This window comes from Chanodichthys erythropterus, chromosome 14, assembly GCF_024489055.1.
Source record: "Chanodichthys erythropterus isolate Z2021 chromosome 14, ASM2448905v1, whole genome shotgun sequence".
NCBI classification, from domain to species: Eukaryota; Metazoa; Chordata; class Actinopteri; order Cypriniformes; family Xenocyprididae; genus Chanodichthys; species Chanodichthys erythropterus.
Window position 1 is genome coordinate 26855402 of NC_090234.1, and position 19256 is coordinate 26874657.

Below are 19256 nucleotides of genomic sequence, written 5' to 3' on the forward strand. Positions count from 1 at the left end.
TGGTTTCAAATCATCAGCTGAAAACTACTAAAACCTGATAGATATACCCACCATGGTTTCTGACATTACTAGCATACCACACATTACTGTTACACAGAATCGCACAAGAAAATTCAACATTGTGTAAATGAAAGCTTACATCACTACAATACACACCTATTGCCATTTGCCACTGTCAAAATTGAAGCAGACTCACCATACACAATGGTCACCATGGAGACAGGCATGACCAGAAGTCCCAGAAGCATATCTGCCACTGCCAGTGACATGAGAAAGTAATTGGTGGCATTTTGCAGTTTTCGTTCCAGATTGACAGCCATGATTACTAAAATGTTCCCGGTAACCGTAACAATGACCGCAATCAAAATCAGCAGCGCAGCCCAGTTTTTCCGAACTAACTCCTCTTTACTCATCTCGCCGTTGCATCTTTGCCATGACAGTTGTTCTTTCCTTTCACTGGAAGTGCCGCTCATGGATAGATTGGGGAAGACAGATGCTTCTATATCAGCCCAACTTCTGTTACAGCCAAACGAACTGTTACGAACCACATTACCCAGCATGATGTCTGGGCTTGATGTCCAGGTGTCAGGGTCAAAGGGCATCAGGTTCGAAGAGGTGAAGATGCTTTTAGATACAGGTTTTGAAATGTTGGCATGCAAGTTCATATTGTCCCTTATTAACAATGATAGATTGTCAAAAACAAGTTCAGTCAGAGGTGATGTATCCTTCTTTTCTTCATGGCATCTTTCATACAGCCACGAGTCCAGAGGTTTGCTTCATTCTTTCCCTTTTTGAAAACACTCCTGAAGTCTTCTTGCTACTCTTTTACTGTCACCAAAAAGCCTGAACACTGGAAATGTATGGTGTATTGATAAAATGTGGTTTCCATAATCCGTGCATTTCAGAACGCGCAGTGTGTTGTGCCTGTTAAATTAAATCTTCTTGCTGCTCTCTGTTCTCGTTGTCAGAACACAACAGATTTTATGAGCTGGATGACCTGCTAGTTGAGCGCACGCTCTCTCTCGCTCCCTCTCTCTGCTCTCTCTGGCTGTGTGTGAGCTAGGAGAGTCTGGTCCTCCTCAAGTCAGTGATCATTCTGTTCAATCCAGCTGTGCTGTGAGAGGGGGAGAGAGAGAGAGAGAGAGAGAGAGAGAGAGAGAAGTGTGAGTCAGGGGTTTAGTGAAAGTTTCTCAGGTGTTCCCTCTTTCTTCTGCACCTGCGTCTGCAACTATCAAGATGAATCAGGGAGCTTATTGAACATGACAGGCGACACAAATACACACTCCACTTTCTTGAGGCCCAAAGAAAATGTGACTGATGGAAATAGGCAAGATTAGGAAAACATTCAGACAAAGATATAAACACACAAACTTACCTTGAGAAGACTAATATGCTTCGGACTGAACTGTTAAAATATCATGACTGCTGAAATAAAATATCATGTCTGTCCATCAATCTGTCTGTATATCTATCTAAATGTCTGTCCATCTATTCATTCATCCATCAAAACATCTATCCATCCATCCATCCATCCATCCATCCATCCATCTATCCATCTAAATGTCTAACTGTCCATCTATCCACCTATCTATCTATACAAATATCTTCTCAATCTATCCCTCTATATGTCCATCCATCCATCCATCCATCTAAATGTATATCTATCACTACACAGCAAAATCACCAGAGTTAAATCAACTCTGCTTGGAGTACATGTGGTCCCTCTCTAAATAGTGTTAAAGTAACACTTAACCAGAGTTAAAGTTAATGAGATAATTAAGTGATGATTGAGTGTTAGTGATGAACACCTGCTGTTAACAAGCAGAATCACTGAAGAAAAGAGAAACACAAGAACTACAACTGACTTTAGCCACAGTCTTAGATGAAATCAACTGAAGATAAAAGATATATCTCTCAAGATCTCAGTAGAGGTGGACTATCTTTTCTTCAGCGATTCTGCTTGTTAACAGCAGGTGATCATCTCTAATGCTCATTCATCACTTAATTAATCGCTTATCTCATTAAAGGGTTAGTTCACCCAAAAATGAAAATTATGTCATTAATGACTCACCCTCATGCCTTTCCAAACCTGTAAGACCTCCTTTTATCTTCGGAACACAGTTTAAGATATTTTAGATTTAGTCCGAGAGCTTTCTGTCCATCCATTGAAAATGTAGGTACGGTATACTGTCCATGTCAAGAAAGGTAATAAAAACGTCACCAAAGTAGTCCATGTGACAACAGTGGGTTAGTTAGAAGTTTTTGAAGCATTGAAAATACATTTTGTGTTTATCTGTGTTATCTGGTGCGCCAGAGTTTCGTTTACAGTCTGAGGGAGACGCACGCTGTATTGAAGCTATTTTTTAAAATGGTGCGTAAGTGTGCATGTCGCGGATGTCCTAATCGCCAAAAACAATGACGTAAAAGTGCATTACCAACACCGACAGATGAAAGGATTCAATGGAATCAATTCAGTGGAATCAATTCAATGGAATCAATTCAATGAAAAGGATTCCGAAAGAGAAGACAATGCTGCATAAAGTCGTAGTTTTTGTTATTTTTGGACCAAAATGTATCTTCTAACTAACCCACTGATGTCACATGGACTACTTTGATGATGTTTTTATTACGTTTCTGGACATGGACAGTATACCGCACATACATTTTCAATGGATGGACAGAAAGCTCTCGGACTAAATCTAAAATATCTTAAACTACGAAGATGAATGGAGGGTGAGTCAGTAATGACATAATTTTCATTTTTGGGTGAACTAACCTTTTAACTTTAACTCTGCTTCAGTGTTGCTTTAACAGTATTTAGAGAGGGACCATATGTACTCCGAGCAGAGTTGATTTAACTCTGGTGATTTTGCTCTATCTATCTATCTATCTATCTATCTATCTATCTATCTATCTATCTATCTATCTATCTATCTATCTATCTATCTATCTATCTATCTATCTATCTATCTATCTATCTATCTATCTATCTATCTATCTATCTTCATTTACAAACACGCATCCATTGCACTATATATTTCAAGCTTTCTCTCATTCTTTCTCTCTCTCTTTCTACTCTCACACTTCCATTTCCATTTGAACTGTCTCGTTACCCCCAGCACTGTACCGCTTATCTTCCGTTTTGTAGTACATCTAACCTGGCAGTCATGTCTTGTAGTATAAATGTTTACATGTGAATGTGTGAGTGTGGCACGTGGTGTGAAATGAAAAGTGTTGACCATAGCTAAGAGACTATGATAATAAATTAACCTGTTAGATGTTGACTATCAATACTTCACTGCCAATTTGATCTCACCTTCTAATGAGCACTACTCGTAGATTTGTACATTAAATCTTTACAGAAGACACACACATGCAAGATGGTACTTGAGCAAATGAAAGGAACATTGAAATGACCTTTGAATTACAGCATTCTCTATACAGAAGAAGGATGTTACCCAATGCATTCATGCAAAAATAAATAAATAAATCAAACAGACATTTAGATTAATTAGATTAGAGGAAGAAAATGACTAATATTTAACTAGCTTTGTTGAAATATATTGCTCTAAAGCACTCATAATGATCTATTGTGGTCATCCATGATGACTCATTACAGGTTCAGTCCTGTACTTTAACTTTTAAATAATGAGAATATTTGTGAATAATAATCTCAGCGTTATGACAGAATGCCTTTGGTCTTTATTCTGCTCGGTTCATTAGCAGCACAAATGAAAGTTGCTGAGGTGTAGTAATGAATAAGATATGCAAATAATAACATCACATTTCAGCTGCATGCTTTTCTTTCCTCATTTCTCAGCTATAACTGTATTTCGGTGGACATTTCCTGATACAGTGATGCTGTACCATGATTATTAAATTGCAGCTGTATTTATGATTTAAGAATTGTACTTTGTCATCAGTGATTCCACCGATATAGCAAACACATTAATTGAATGTTGTCTATGTGATGCTTCTTGCAGAATGTAAATGGACACAATCCATACACAAGTCCACTGAAAATTCAGCTATATGCTCATAATAATACAGAGAGTGGAATTGTGAGCTGTTGCACTGCAGACCCTCAACACAACTCCAGGTCACTGGACAAGACATCAGCACTAGCCCTCCAGCTCTGCTTTCCACTCAGATATCAGCAAACTTGCTGCCACTCACAGCCAGTTGTTGCCATGGAAAGGCTTTGTCGCTAACAATGCATTCAACAGGGAATGAGATAACCAAACGATAATCACATTGTTGCCTCTTTTTTGACCTATCACAGGCTCATAACCATGGAGATGCTCAGTGCTCGAGTAGATAAGAACAAAGAGACTGCAAAGGGCAATAGCCATCTTCAGAAATAGAAGAACAAGATGAATGGAATAACAGACCTAAGGTTGGTCACTTTTTAAAGAAGACACAGCAGATTATTGCTGAAGTTTAAAAAAGTTATTGAAGGGTTGGATTCTGGAATCAACATTTATCCTTCAAATGTTAAATTATTTGACTTCTTATTATTTGAGTAAAATTTACTTAATTTTTCTTTCACAAGTTTTTGCATGCATATTTTTAAAGTAAGTTTCAAATACGGGATTAAGTAACTCTACTTAAAGGGATAGTTCACCCAAAAATGAAAATTTTATCTATTTATCTGCTTACCCCCAGGGCATCCAAGATGTAGGTGACTTTGTTTCTTCAGTAGAACACAAATTATGATTTTTAACTCCAACCGTTCCCGTCTGTCAGTCAAATAATGGGAGTGAATGGGAACTGTATCAATAAGAGTCGAAAAAACTTGCATAGACAAATCCAAATTAAACCCTGCGGCTCGTGACGACACATTGATGTCCTAAGACACGAAACGATCGGTTTGTGCAAGAAACCGAACAGTATTTATATAATTTTTTACCTCTAATACACCACTATGTCCAACTCCGTTCAGCACTCGGTTAGTGAGGTCTAATCGCGCTCTGACAATGGCAGTGATGTCTCGCGCATATATTTCAGTGCTAGACATCACTTCCGCTGTCAGAGCGCGATCAGACCTCACTAAGCGAATGCTGAATGCAGTTGGACATGGTGTTTTAGAGGTAAAAAATTATATATATAGTGTTTGGTTTCTTGCACAAACAGATCGTTTCGTGTCTTAGGACATCAATGTGCCGTCATGAGCCGCAGGGTTTCATTTGGATTTGTCTATGCAAGTTTTTTCGACTCTTATTGATAGAGTTCCCATTCACTCCCATTATTTGACTGACAGACGGCAGCGGTTGCAGTTAAAAATCATCATTTGTGTTCTACTGAAGAAACAAAGTCACCTACATCTTGGATGCACTGGGGGTAAGCAGATAAACATCACATTTTCATTTCTGGGTGAACTATCCCTTTAAAGCTGCAACTGAGGAAAAAAGCATTAGGCCTACAATAAATCGTGCTGCCAATGATGATTCACGATCACATAGCTCGGATCACGTCAAACCGTGCAAATTATTATTACTGTTATACTTTGTTCTCAAATTGTTAATGTTAACAACATCAGCATTGCGTGACTATGTGTATTTAGTGTATATTAGCGTTACTATGTCGATTTCAATTTCTGTAGCCACTCCACAGTCCAAAGTCTTTTGCTTTTTGACTATGAGTGAATCTCCAGTTGTCACTGATGATTGTTTAGATCTTTCTGGATTACAATCCGCCATCAAAATGATAAGTTTAATTTCAGCTGCTGTAAGAACAGGCTATAAATGATTCCCTACAAGCAGCATCCTCACGTGATAAAACCGACTAGCCTGAACGGGACTCCTTCCTTTCTTTTTACGGACGTGACGTAATGACGCACAGAGGAACTGCTGCATGCTCAAATTTCCTGCGGAAATCCACCATGTCGCTCTTATTATAAAACATTATTACAAGCTTACCGTTGTGAATCGAGCTAAGATAATGAGATAGGTTTGAACACTGGCTGGTTGTGTACTTGCTCAAAAAATGATTTTGGATCATTTTTAACCAAAAAAAGTTACGGACTGCAGCTTTAACTAAGATAAGTACAATTAACAAACAAAATAAGTAATTTTAACTTGGCCAGTTGAGTAGGTTGAGTAATTTCTACTTTTTGAAATTTTTTTTGCAACACATTTTACTCAACAATACAACACTGAATTAAACCATGAAATTACGTTTGTTTTTTCTGTGGTATTTACTTCACCATAAAATATTTTTTTACAGTGTATGTAAAAGCATTTATTTTCTTTTTCATCTTCAATCAGTAGAAAATAATGATGAATATTGTCTTTACCTCCTACTGAGAGAAAAGTACAACTTATCAGTATGTTTTGGTAATATTTTCTGTTATAGTTAAAGCCTGGGCCAACTTCAACCTTGAAGAAGCTGTGAATCTGGTGTATCTTTGTATATGCGCTAGTGTTCTGTGTGCAGGTATCTAGTATTGGTCCTCGTTTAAAACTGGCACTCTGATTGAGACCTGCAGACACCTTGTCATGATCTAGAAGGACATCCTGTGCCTAAATTCAGGGTCTGAGTGTCATAATCGTGATGGATGGAGATACCCTTCTGTCTATCAGTAAATGTGTGGAAAATTACTAATTTTGTCTGTTTTTCTTAGCCAATCAGAATCAGTTAACCTGAAGTAATGGCACAGTTAGTAGACTCTTTTAGAGTATAACTACTGTGGAAATATGAATGTACACAGAGCAGCCTACAAACTCAATGTGAGACTTGAAGCTGGCTTCTGCTGATGAAACTGCAAACTGTTCTTTAGTAAAATTGTCTTAAATTTTTTTTTTTTTTAAACTCTGACTACGGGTCTTCATTCATCATATCTGGTCTTCTGGGTCTTTAACTGTAAAATTCCCCTACATTATAGAAGTTCAACGTTACTGTAAAGCAAATGTACTGTACTAAACATTTATGTCTATTTTACAAAATAATTTTTACTATAAAATTTGCTATAAAATCAAAGCCATATGCCTAACCAAGTTGCGTTCCAAATTTGGTTTTCTGAAATACCCAATTGAGCAAGTTGGACACATCATTTAGCAATGTCCGATTTCAAAAGGATGAATTTTGAATGTTTAAGCTTGCGAATGATACCTAATTTATTATGATTACTAAAATATGTGATGGGGAAAAAAGGCAATAAAAAAGCCATTGGGACAGTGACAGTTAAGGGGTTAACATATATATACATATTACATGCTCTATATGGGATCAGCATGGCCACTTTGAGGCTTGTATAAAAATGATTTTGAAATGATGTATGACTAAAGCTTAAAATAATCCTTTGTTGCCCTCGGCTCTGATAGTGCTGCAGTTCCACTCCACTTTCCAAAAACAGAATCCAATTTGAATAATGATTCAAAATGCATTCTAAAGGCATCTTCTAAATCTGTGCATAGTCATTTTCTTGTCATTTGTTTGCTCTATCAATAGCAGAGTGAAAACCAAAGTCTTTAAATTCCAGGTCTAATCAAACACAAACGGATCAAGATTTTCCTATGGGGTTTTATAATGACGTTTTTCAATTTAGGAGCAAAATAAAGCCTGTGGTAAACATAACTTAACCATACTTTGAGGTTTTGTCTACAACATACACTGCACACATTCACACCTCAAGCTGTCTTATGTAGTTACTAATTAAAAATGTACATTTTCAAAAATGTACATAACTGCTTCAAAATTCGTGTTTTTTCTATGGGTGTAATTTATGTTGTAGAACAAAACAAAGTATAGTATAGTCTAGTATAAAAGTATAGTCAAGCTATGTTTACCACACTTTATTTACACATAAATCGTAAAACCCTATTATAAAACCCAATAGGAAAATCTCAAAGGAGTCAGTGGTGAATTAGTCTTCCAGGTTCTGACGTCATACCTGCGACACTCTATTTCTTTGTGACATTAGTCATTCTGTTTCTCGTACAGTCATCAGGCATGCATGTGTAGAATTGGCAGAACAATTGGGAAATAATCTGAGAACTTAATAAAACTTTCTTCTATGAAAATTGCTGAACTAAATCAAACAGTCTCCTAACTAGACATCAAATGTTAGTTTCTTCTTTTTAATTGTTGATCCAAAATATAATCACAGTCACCACAATGGAGATTACATGAACAGTTTGGCTTTTACATAATGCTCATTTTCTCTGTTTGCTCCTCATTTGCCATCATCATCATCATCTGTGAGTGTTTTTATGCTTGTGGATAAATATAAGCACTCAGTCAACACCTCTTGTTGCAGCAATCTGTTCCTTTCCAGCTTGTGAATCATCTGCTGGGAAGTGAAATCTTCATGATCTGCTTGAATTTACTATTAAAATGTCAAAAAAAGTAAATATTGTTAACTTTAAGTTAAAAATGCGGATGTGAGAAAAGTGACAAAAGCAGTTATGACATCTTCAAAAGCCAACTTCAATGCTTCTCAGTAAATGAATTCATTAATGTCACTGAAAGCAGCTAACAGAGATAATTCCATGTCAGATTACTCACTGACATCACCAACAAATCTCTTCTTTTCTGTCACACATCATCTTTTCTGCCACATTGTTGTTCTTTCCTTTGTCTGAATGTACTACAGAATTCAAACTGCTGCTGAAAAACAAAATCTGTAGAAACAAGGGAGTCATTTAGTATGCTAAGGATTAGCTACATTGTCTGTTATTAATGTGTTAAAATGGGATGCTATTAGACTTAAAGATTTGAGAGGATAAAAACACCAGGGATGTTATAAAACAATCCCATAAATATGCAAAGATGAAATTTGCACTCAATATATATAGTAATAAAATGGTTTTGTTTTAGAAGAGTGAGAATGCCTGTTTTAGAAGAGTGGGAATAGCATAAACAAACTATATATTATATATATATATATATATATATATATATATATATATATATATATATATATATATATATATATATATATATATATTTTTTTTTTAATTTCAAAAGAAATCACAAATGGTCTTGACTACAGTGTTAAAAGCAGAAACCAAATAAATCAACAAATTATTTTGCAATATTCCTGTTACATCACAATTTTAATTGCTTCATCTGAGAAGCGAACAGTGCAATTAAAATTGCCTGTCACAGCTGTGGTTCTGTGATTTTGATCCATGCCAACATATCCACAGTTTGTGTCTGTTGTCCTTTCTGCTTCCCTTACTTGCAACTCTATCACAAGATGCCAATCAAGCATTTTTTGCCATTTCATTTGTAATGAATTAACTCATAGTTCAAGATCTTGGCCAGTTTGCAAACCCCTTCTGTGTTCACACAATCCCAGCTGGCACTCATATCACTGATGACGGTCAACCAATCTCCTCAGCAAATGCCAAATAATAAATAAGAGTCTATTGTCATCAAAAACAAAGCAGTCAGAAAATCATAAGTAGACATCTGGAGGAACTTCCCCAGACATTTTTGCAAGGATAAACATGCCATCCAGCATGTACTGCTTCAAAACCAACTTCACTATTTTGTAACTAATAAATCAAATGACATAATAAATGAATAAATAAATACATAAAGTAAATATGTAAATGTGACAAAAAGTGACAAAATAAATGTAAAACATGTGGAAATTTGGCTGATCCTTGACACGATCGCGGACAGCAATCCAAAGTAAATTCTGCGCTAATTTGATCTAATATTTACATGAGTTAATTAACCATGACATGATTTAAGATGGTAAATATCATATATTAAGTTGGGTGTCGATAATCACAAAATGAAACAATCATATTTAAAAATATGATATTACACATATCATATAATAAAACATTTGTTACTACTGTAAAGCTGTATTGAATTATTATAGGATCTCCTTCAATGCTTTCAGAATCTTTACTTTTTTAAATAATTTTGTTTCTGTATTTTTAAAAAAAATTTTAAATTTTAATTACAGTATATATTTTTTAACACAAATCATTTTTACTTATCAAATTTAATAATAAAAGTGATCAAAAAATGTTAAACAATGTACTTCTATCTTCTGTGGAAGTCTTAGACTGTTTGTCTAATTACTGCATTTGGTCCAATGAGACCAAATGAGGGTAAGCAGAGTAGACAGACAGTCACTGAGCACCACAAACAAACACTGGAAACCTTTTGCAGTTCCTCCTGAACCAAAACAACAAGCTTATGCTGTGTTCACGTCATGTTGTAATTACTGTAATTAAGAGAATACAGTTGTACTTGCCATCTCAGCTCATGATGCTTTGCAGACTCTGCTCTGGCTGTGCACTTTCATGTATTTTGGAGGAGGCGTGGCTTTGGAGAGCTCTCTGAAGGGATGGTGGGATTTTATGCTTTCAAAGCAATGCTTTTCACAGATATTTTACCCATATTTTGAATTGTGCATTTTATTGTGTTGTGTTGAAGGGTTGAAATAAATGTGTGTATACTTAACAGAAAAAGTACTATAATTTTCTGCTAGGACATAATCCATTCTGCAGATTTTTTTCTAACAGTATACAACAACTTGTAAACCATAATAAAACTAAAACCATATTTTTGGTATATAAACCTTTAAACATATGCCACTGATATAGGAATGAACATGGACAGGATCTCTGCAGGGAAATTGATCATTTTTACTTTTCAAACATTTTTGTAAAATAAATGAAACAGAACTGAATTTACAGACAGATTGAATCACTAATTTGCATCATTTAATTTGCATAGTAAAAATTATGCAGTGTTTTTTGAACATTTGCTTATGTAGTATTTCTTCTAGTGCTTTAAGTTTTCTGGTAGGTCTATTTCATTTGTGTCTTTGTTCTATTGTAGTTTTTTGTCCTATTGCTTCTAATTAGTTTCTTTGTTCTTATTTTACGTATGTTTTTTGTCATTGTTTTGGAACACACCAGCTAACATATTCATATTAAAAGCTAAACAAAACTTAAATTTTGGTTTCAGGGGAACTTTAGGCATGTCTGTTAAAATAACCCCATTGATTTCTCTCTTTCAAAAACATAAGGCATATAGAGGGTATGCACATCACCATTGGCCGTTATGATTGCGGTTACTACTGAGTGGCAAAAGTCTTGAGTGGCTGCATTGGTTTTCAGCGTTAATGCTGCCAAAAAAAAACACACAAAACACATCCAAAACGGGAAAGAGCTTTGGGATTGAATGTACAAATAGCTTTGACACAAAATCTGAGGTATATTTTTACAGACTGCTGAATGCCACAGAAAAAAAAAACAGCAAATGGATGGGTGCTTATTAATTAACAGAAAAAACTGGACTCCAGGCAGAGAAACATGAATTTGCAGTTATCATTTTGTGTCAAAATGTTGGATTTGGGGGTAAAATCTCCCTTTATATTGTATTGTTATATATTGTGTTAAATATAATTAAATATTTACCATCTCATATTCTGCATAATTGGGTGTTTTAAAAAAACAAAAAAAACTGACAAAAACTATGCAAATTTTAGGGCTGGGTGATATGACGATATATATAACATTGATATAAGTGATTACTCGGATTTAAACCTACCTATATTGTAGTTATATAAAGTGTTCACAGGCAGAGTTGCTTTGTGTATTTCCTTGGCATCGAAATCAGGCACATATAAATGTCAAGAAACACGATTCCTGGCTGCATGTCAATATCCATGGATTAGGTTTTTATGACATGTTATAAGGAACACTTTCGTGCCCAACCTTTAGTGTAATAATTTTACTCATGTTTTTGCAGTTTCCCCTATTAAATCCAGTCATGCAGCAGGTTCTTTTGCCCCTCAGTCCAGCGGAGGGAACGTGTTCAAGCAGGAGAGTGATGTCAATGCATACCTTCTATAGCATGTCACTCAGCCGTGGCATCACATGCAGTATATCCAAACCTAAAGAACAAATTCAATGTATCCTACAAACATCCAGCTTTGTTCAAGCATGTGGTGAGTCATAACTCTCCTCAAATGCATTTTTCTTTGTTTTTTGACTGCCTGTGGTTAATTCTTCAAGCCTATGCTCATAGCCTGTTGTTGAGTGAGACTGGCAGAAGCTGTGTGCTCATTGATCTGAAGCCTCTGGGTCTTGGCAGCAGGTCGCTGAGCTCTCCTCTGAAGCCTTTCTGCTCCTTTGAGTGAGTTGTGTTTCAGCACAAACACAGACAGGAGCGTGGGGACATGACATGCTAACACACTAACTAAAGCCCCCTGCCTCCCTCTCCCTCCCTTTATTGAACTCCTTCACCTGCAGAGCGTCACATCACAAAATGATCTGCTGGTCCCCAGAAGGATGCACCCTTTTTTGTTCTTTTTTTCTCTCTCATCTAAGTAAGGTAAGATGAATGCAAGACCAAGAGCAGAGGAATCATACCCACTTAAACTTAAGATTTTTGAGTTGATTTTTTTTAACTGAAATTAAAACTAAAACCATAAAAACATTTTTTTTTTTTGCTTTAAATAAAATAAACTGAAATGAAATCAAATAAGATATATAAAAACTGTGTGTGTGTGTATGTGTGTGAGACCTGTGCTGGCAAACAGTGGTGTAGTCGGGGCCATACGCACGCATACGCCGTATGCTTACTTTTTGCTCAGGGCTGTTTGCGTATTACGACTTGTAAGGATCAGTATTTGCGTATACCCACTTGTTTTTGCTTCGAAAGTCCATACAATATTCTCCTGTTAGCTTCCCCCTTAACTGTGCGTCCAATGCTGTTGTGTAAACTCGCGATTCTTTGTTGTAATTGGTGCATGAGCACTTCTGTCATTTGCCCGCTCATCATTGTCGGCTAAAAAAGGCTTCACAGTGCGTGTTCGCGCTGCAGTGAGAGAACTCCGATCAAAGCCGCTTGGTGTTTTGAGCCTTGCATTGAGCACAGATCTCTCACTGCAGCGGTCACGGCGTGAGAAATATGGTGAATAAATAAGACTTAATTAATTAATTATATAGCCTACATCATGCGTTCGGTGCTTTTATAAGCGCTAAGTTCCCGTACAAAAGACCATCAGCGCAACTGAAGCTTGTTTATTTAATGCATGAGTGGTTCGGGAATCATAAACATAGGCAACTCTGAATCTGATCACGCTCCAAAAGTGTAATAAGATTTCCACGAGCCATCCCGACACTGATGATAAAATGTGCGATCCATTTGAATTATATTGAGAGTGAAACACTTTAAAACGCTATAGAGAAAGTCAAACGCGATCTAGACTGATGGACAAAATGAACAGAAGTCTGAAAAGAGGACAAACATCACATTGCGCCAACATTTATTAGGAAGCTTTTTAAACTATTCATCACCCACCCTTACTAGAATTTATATCGTTTAATTGTAGTATTTATGGTAAATTTGGCTAACTTGTAGAATTTATAATCTATTAAGGGAATATTTTCACTAGATTTATATTACACCTGTGACATGTTCTGTTGTTTCTATTGGCTATGTGTAGGTTGCTATTATTCATAATAAATGCTATGATAATGGAAAATTATATAGTTTGACTTCTTATGACACAATGAAGTAGAAAATTCAGTCAAACTGATAAGCTTACATGTGCATAAATAATATAAAACTGAGTTTAAAGAGGTTTCCGGGGAAACAGCTCCATTTCTGCTGTTCCATAAGCGCCACCTACTGACAGAGAGTGGATTAAATTTCCATTCAGTATATATAGTACACCACTTATTTTTTTAGGACTACACCACTGCTGGCAAAATAAGTCAGAATATGCAATGTATCTCTTTGTGAGGTTTGTTTAGTGGTGTATCTAAAATGCATCTTTACACACAACTGCCAGCCTGCATGGTGAGGTTCTCAAGACTCCAGAGACACCAGCAGCTTCAAATACCTGTTTGCTGCTCAACACTGGCTTTTTTTTTATAGCTGCCCTTTTAATACAATTTATTTTTTTGACAGGAACTTTCCTCAATAAGCCTTTATATGACCGAGTTCTGCTGTGCTCTAAATCACTCACAAATCTTATGATAATTCGATAATCTCCATTCAGTTTCACACAATATTAGTTGTTTTCATGCCTTTTGCACAACATTGCACCATTTCATGCTTTTCATCTTCAGAAAGATCTTTCTTTGTCCCCATATTGCTTGAGAACTGTGACTTGCTTAATAATGTGGAACAACCTCTAGGGTTTCCATAGATCTGGCAAATTATTGTGTCTGAGATTGATACCAGTTATCTAAAAAGACATGGATAAATAAACAAACAAACATTTTCTTAGAAAAACTAAAATCTGAATGTTTATTGTACAGAAATCTTACTGATTTGTCTCTTGCATAATAATTTGGAACGCAGATATTATCGCAAAGAAGGCTTCAGCAAAGAGGTTCTGACATCATGAACTTTCTAAGGGGGCCAATCTGCCAACCCTGCCACTTCGTGTGCTTCAGGGCGCAGCAGTCTCCAGCGAGCACACATCTCAGCATTCGCACAGAAACGTAGAGGGTCTCAGAGCTACCATTTCGGTCATTCCCTGCCAGTGTGCCGCTTCAGGGCACTGGTTACTGGTTACTCAGAAACTCTGGAGGCCAGACTAGACTAGTAGATTTTTGACAGCATGGAACACAAGATATTTCAATGGGTTTTGCATGTGGGGATCCTGTCCACAGTGACAGGGCCTGAGTAGGCTCTGGTTATCAAACAGGAGATAAAAACTTTTGGATCTCTGTGCTGAGGTGAATCGGGACATAATCAGATACAAGGACTGTTTTGTCATGATAGATCTTTTAGGATGCATACGTCCATATTCCATCCTCCTTCAACACAGGAAGTTCCTCAGATTTGCTTTCAGGGGCAAAGCATACCAGCTTTCAGTTCGTCCTGTCGGCCTAGTCTTATCACCCCATATTTCATTTTATTTTATTTTTTTGCGATCAAATGTTTATTGAAAGGAAAAGAACAATATATTACAAGGCATTTCAAAATCCCAAAACAGTCAAAATGTGTAAATATACCTATATAAACATATACACATAAATAAAATAAAATAAAATAAAATATACATACATATACAATATACACATGGAGGAGAAAAAAATACATATAAAGGGGAATTACTCAAGTTCAGGAGCTCAAATTAACGAGTAAGGCAAACAAATAAATAAATAAAAATGTATCTTAACTAGGCTTTAGTGTCTCAGCAACAGTGTTCCAACTACAGTCTTTTCATTTGCACCATTAACTCGAACAGTGCACAATTCTAAATAGATCACATCCAGAAATGTAAAAATCCAACATTTAACAGAAAGTGAATGAGGAGGTTTCCATCTCAATGCAATCATCTTTTAAGCAGCTGTGAGGTCAGCTAGTACTATGCGCTTATGCTGAATATTAATATTATTCAACATTATTAACTTATTCAATAACAAAACAGGCACTGTTATGGGTACTGTTGCTGAAACCAGATCAGACAATCTGGATGCTACCTCTGTCCAAAACTGAGCAACAAGTAGGCACTCCCACATCATGTGTAAGAATGTACCTGGAACCTTGAGAACACATAGGGTACAAGTTGGGTCGGATAATCTCTTCATTAAATGGAGCTTGCGAGGGGTTAAATACGTTCTATGTACAAAGTTGAAATTGAATCTGTTGGTGGATTACGAGAGGCCTCCTTTATATTTACCCAAACATCCTCCCAAGTAAAATTTGGATCCAGATTTGGGCAGTCGCGTCTCCACAGTCTTTCTAAGGGCAGTGTGGCATAAGAGGCCTCCAAAATAAAATTATATAATATGGACACCAAGCCTCTATTATTTCCTTGAGCAATAATCAAATTATGCAATGGGTGTACACGCAAAAGCTGTTACCAAGGTACACCATATGCTTTGAGGGCCGATCTGAGCTGTAGATAAAAGAAAAATGAGGAGGCTGGCAAATTGAATGAGTTTGCAATATCTTGAAAAGAGCACAAACCAGAATCATTATAAATGTCTTTCAAGTGACGAATACAAATCCTACTCCAATGTGAAGGAGAAATGGGTCTGCCACCAATTGTCAGACCTTTATTACTGAATATGGGAGACTGTGTATGCCATCTACAGGAGATCTTGCATCTAGATAGAAGTTTGAATTAGATGGGAAACTATCTTTTCCTATTCCAGATGAATTGTGAGATATTACCATGGATTTTATTCCACAAGTTTACAGGGGGGGAGAGGGGTATCATAGAACTAAAAAATTTAGTCAAGGCAAAATATTCATTTTTCAATAGAAATTCTTGCCTGCAGAGAATTGGGAAGATTAATCCATCTGTCCAGATCTCTCTTGATGTCCTTGCCTACTTCTGAAAAATTGTGCATTACAGTATGGTTCAAAGAGGGAAAAATTTGTATTCCAAGATATTTAAAGTGCTGAACAACAGAAATAATAGGTGGATACTGCAACATTTTAGCCGACTCATTTAAAGGTCAGATTTAGAACAGTTAACCTTAAAACCAGATAAGCGTCCAAACTCTTTACAAATTGATAGCAGGCTAGAAATAGACTGTATTGGATTTTCCATGAAAACCAGAACACCATCAGCATATAATGCTACATGATGCAAAGTATTGTGAATGGAAATAGGTTGTATCTCATTGTGCATTGTCGAATCATCTGGGCCAGAGGTTCAAGGGAAAGAGCAAAAAGAGCTGGACTTAAAGGACACCCTTGCTGCGAAGACCTAGTGATAGAAAATGGTGAAGAAAGCAATTGCCCTGTGAGTACTAATGCTGTGGGATTAGAGAAAAGGACTTTAATCATATGTATAAAACCTTTACCAAAACCTGTATTTTCCAGAACAGACCACAAGAATGACCACTCCATCCTATGAAAGGCTTTCATCAAGGGACATCACTGCTGAAGGAGCCTTAGCACCCACTGCTGCATCGATTATATGCAGGAGGCACCTGACATTATCCAATGCCAGTCTAGACTTAATAAAACCTGTCTGATCACAATGGACTAACAAGGGCATGTGATCCTGAATGCGTCAGGCAAGAACCTGGAAGTGCTGGAAGTTCTGCAGAATCAATTCTCCACACGGTTATTCCCATCCACTCTAAAGGTTTACATGGCGGCCTTACTGTCTTACCACACACATTTGGGTGGTGTCTTTGGGAAGAACCCATTTTCTGGTTCAGTGCTTTTCATATCACATATATGCAGTGTTTTCAACCAAATAATGTTCAGTTCAGGTTTCAGACATTTAAATGCACATGAGTACTAACAAAACAATATATTTATAGTTTGTAAAATACACAATGATGTCTAGAGAAGCGGAAATAACAACCCTTTCCATTATAACTTGACAACACGTTTAATTCATATCAGATATACATTGTGAAAGTAACTTAAAAGCTTACTCTAATCTTCCCCAGTTCACCGGCACACTTACTTTCATGTATTTCGGGAGAAGTGGATAAATTCACGGGTTGTAAATCCAACAGATCCGATTCTCTGTGCGGTGCAAACTAACATGGTGGCGCCCATTGCTCATATGGCTCAACTAACGCGATCGTTATAAAGGTGTTTAAACAGCAAAACACATCCACTTGCACATATTTGGCAATCGGAATATTAGATATTTCATGCTATAATTAACAAATTTGTGAATATTTTGAATAAAAAAGGAAAAATTAAATGAAAGCAGATCATCATTCATACAGTGCTGCGGTGTCACGTAACAAGCAATGAAACCATGGAAACCATAAAGTGATACATTCTAAATAAGGGTCGCCTTACAAAACTCACGCTGGGGGATCATACAGAATATTTGAAACTTAAGTGCGAAAGGGTTAAACCATTAATTCATTCAAGTGCTATTAAACCATTCAACAGCGATAAGATGCAAAAGAAAAAAAAATAAATAAAATCTGTACTGGTCTGTGAAGCGGCTCTCTGAACAAATATAACACAGAATGCCGCTTCAGACAGGGTTAAATGCAAAATTTTGTCAAAATTCCCATTTTGTTGAGTATCCTAGGAAGCACAGCATTAAACGAGTTAAAAATTGTTAAAAGAATGCAAAGAGTTCAGAGAAAATCGGATGTGTGACAGATCCGCGTCATGTGCATCAGAGAATGAACCTTCTGGGTTCTTGTACGCGCCAAACAAACATGCTTGACAGTTTATGAATGTGGTGATGAGTATGAGTATGTGGATAAAAGGCTAAATTCAAACTGTTCATCATAAAAATAGACACAAATTAAATTATACATACAAATATTTAATATAAAAAAGAAGTGAGCCAGGTCTGCAACTGACATCCTCTTTAAAAAGTAATAAAAAATTTAATTAAATTGAACATTTTATTAAAAAATAATCCTTTACAACTGTTGCTTTTCAGACTGTACGAACATGATGCCCGCTGTAATCCATGTCACACTGTGGGATCTCAGTTCTCAATATCAAACAGTACAGCAGTCAAGATGCGAATGGGGGATAGCAAACAAAAACAATCATAGCAATTTTTTTTTTATCATGGCTTCTCTTGAAAAAAATATGGGGGGAATGTAAAATAAAATAAAAACGTGGGTGTGGAGCAAGTGGTGGCTTGTTGTCTCACTAATTGCATCATTGGATTCTGTGCTCCTACTGTTTTCTTTGAAGGTTGTCATAGGAGGTCACACTGCAGGACTGTGCCTCAAAACTTCTGACAGTGCAAATCTGATCACAACGGTCATTAACCAGCTGTCGGCGAACATGTCAAACTAGCAATCAGACTTCAGATTTTGGTCCAGGATCAAAGGAATCTTTAAGGGTTATCAAAATTTGTCTCAGACGGACAAATCGTGGCCAAAATCATACAGTGTGAACTGGCTTTATTCAACACAACAGAAAATTCTCCATCCTTTCAAATGGGACTGGCTCCTACTGTATTTTCCTCCTTTGCTAATGCATTAACCCCAGGTCAAAAGACGGAGAAAATGCAAAACAGAAAAATGGTGAGTCACCTCATAAAATGTGTTATGCAATAATGTCCTTCAGCACTACGTCTCAAGAAGGGGATATCACAGAGGACAGCAGTACACATCTGTCAATTTTTATGACATGTGAGAATTGAAAACCAACAATCTATTTATTTTAGTTTAAAAGTATTGATTCGGTGAGCTCTATTTTTAGCATTGCAGTGAGATGTCTTTGAAATATTCTCCAGCTAAGCAAAAACCCAAGAGGGTAAGACACTGGTGACCTAGCAGGGCAATAAACACATCCATCAAATAAAGTCATCCAAATGACCCCAGATCAACAACCTGTTGACGTGTACCTGTTTTTTTGTTCAT

The 19256-nt window shown here is 36.5% G+C and overlaps 1 protein-coding gene across 1 annotated transcript in view; it reads right to left on the minus strand.

Annotated features, from left to right (window-relative positions):
- htr2aa (5-hydroxytryptamine (serotonin) receptor 2A, genome duplicate a) overlaps positions 1-665 on the minus strand; it is a 35532-nt gene extending 34867 nt beyond the window's left edge. The window contains exon 1 of the mRNA XM_067410091.1: positions 197-665. Coding sequence (XP_067266192.1) covers positions 197-665 — 469 coding nt within the window. The remainder of the gene's footprint in view (positions 1-196) is intronic.
- Between the last annotated feature and the right edge of the window lie 18591 nt (positions 666-19256).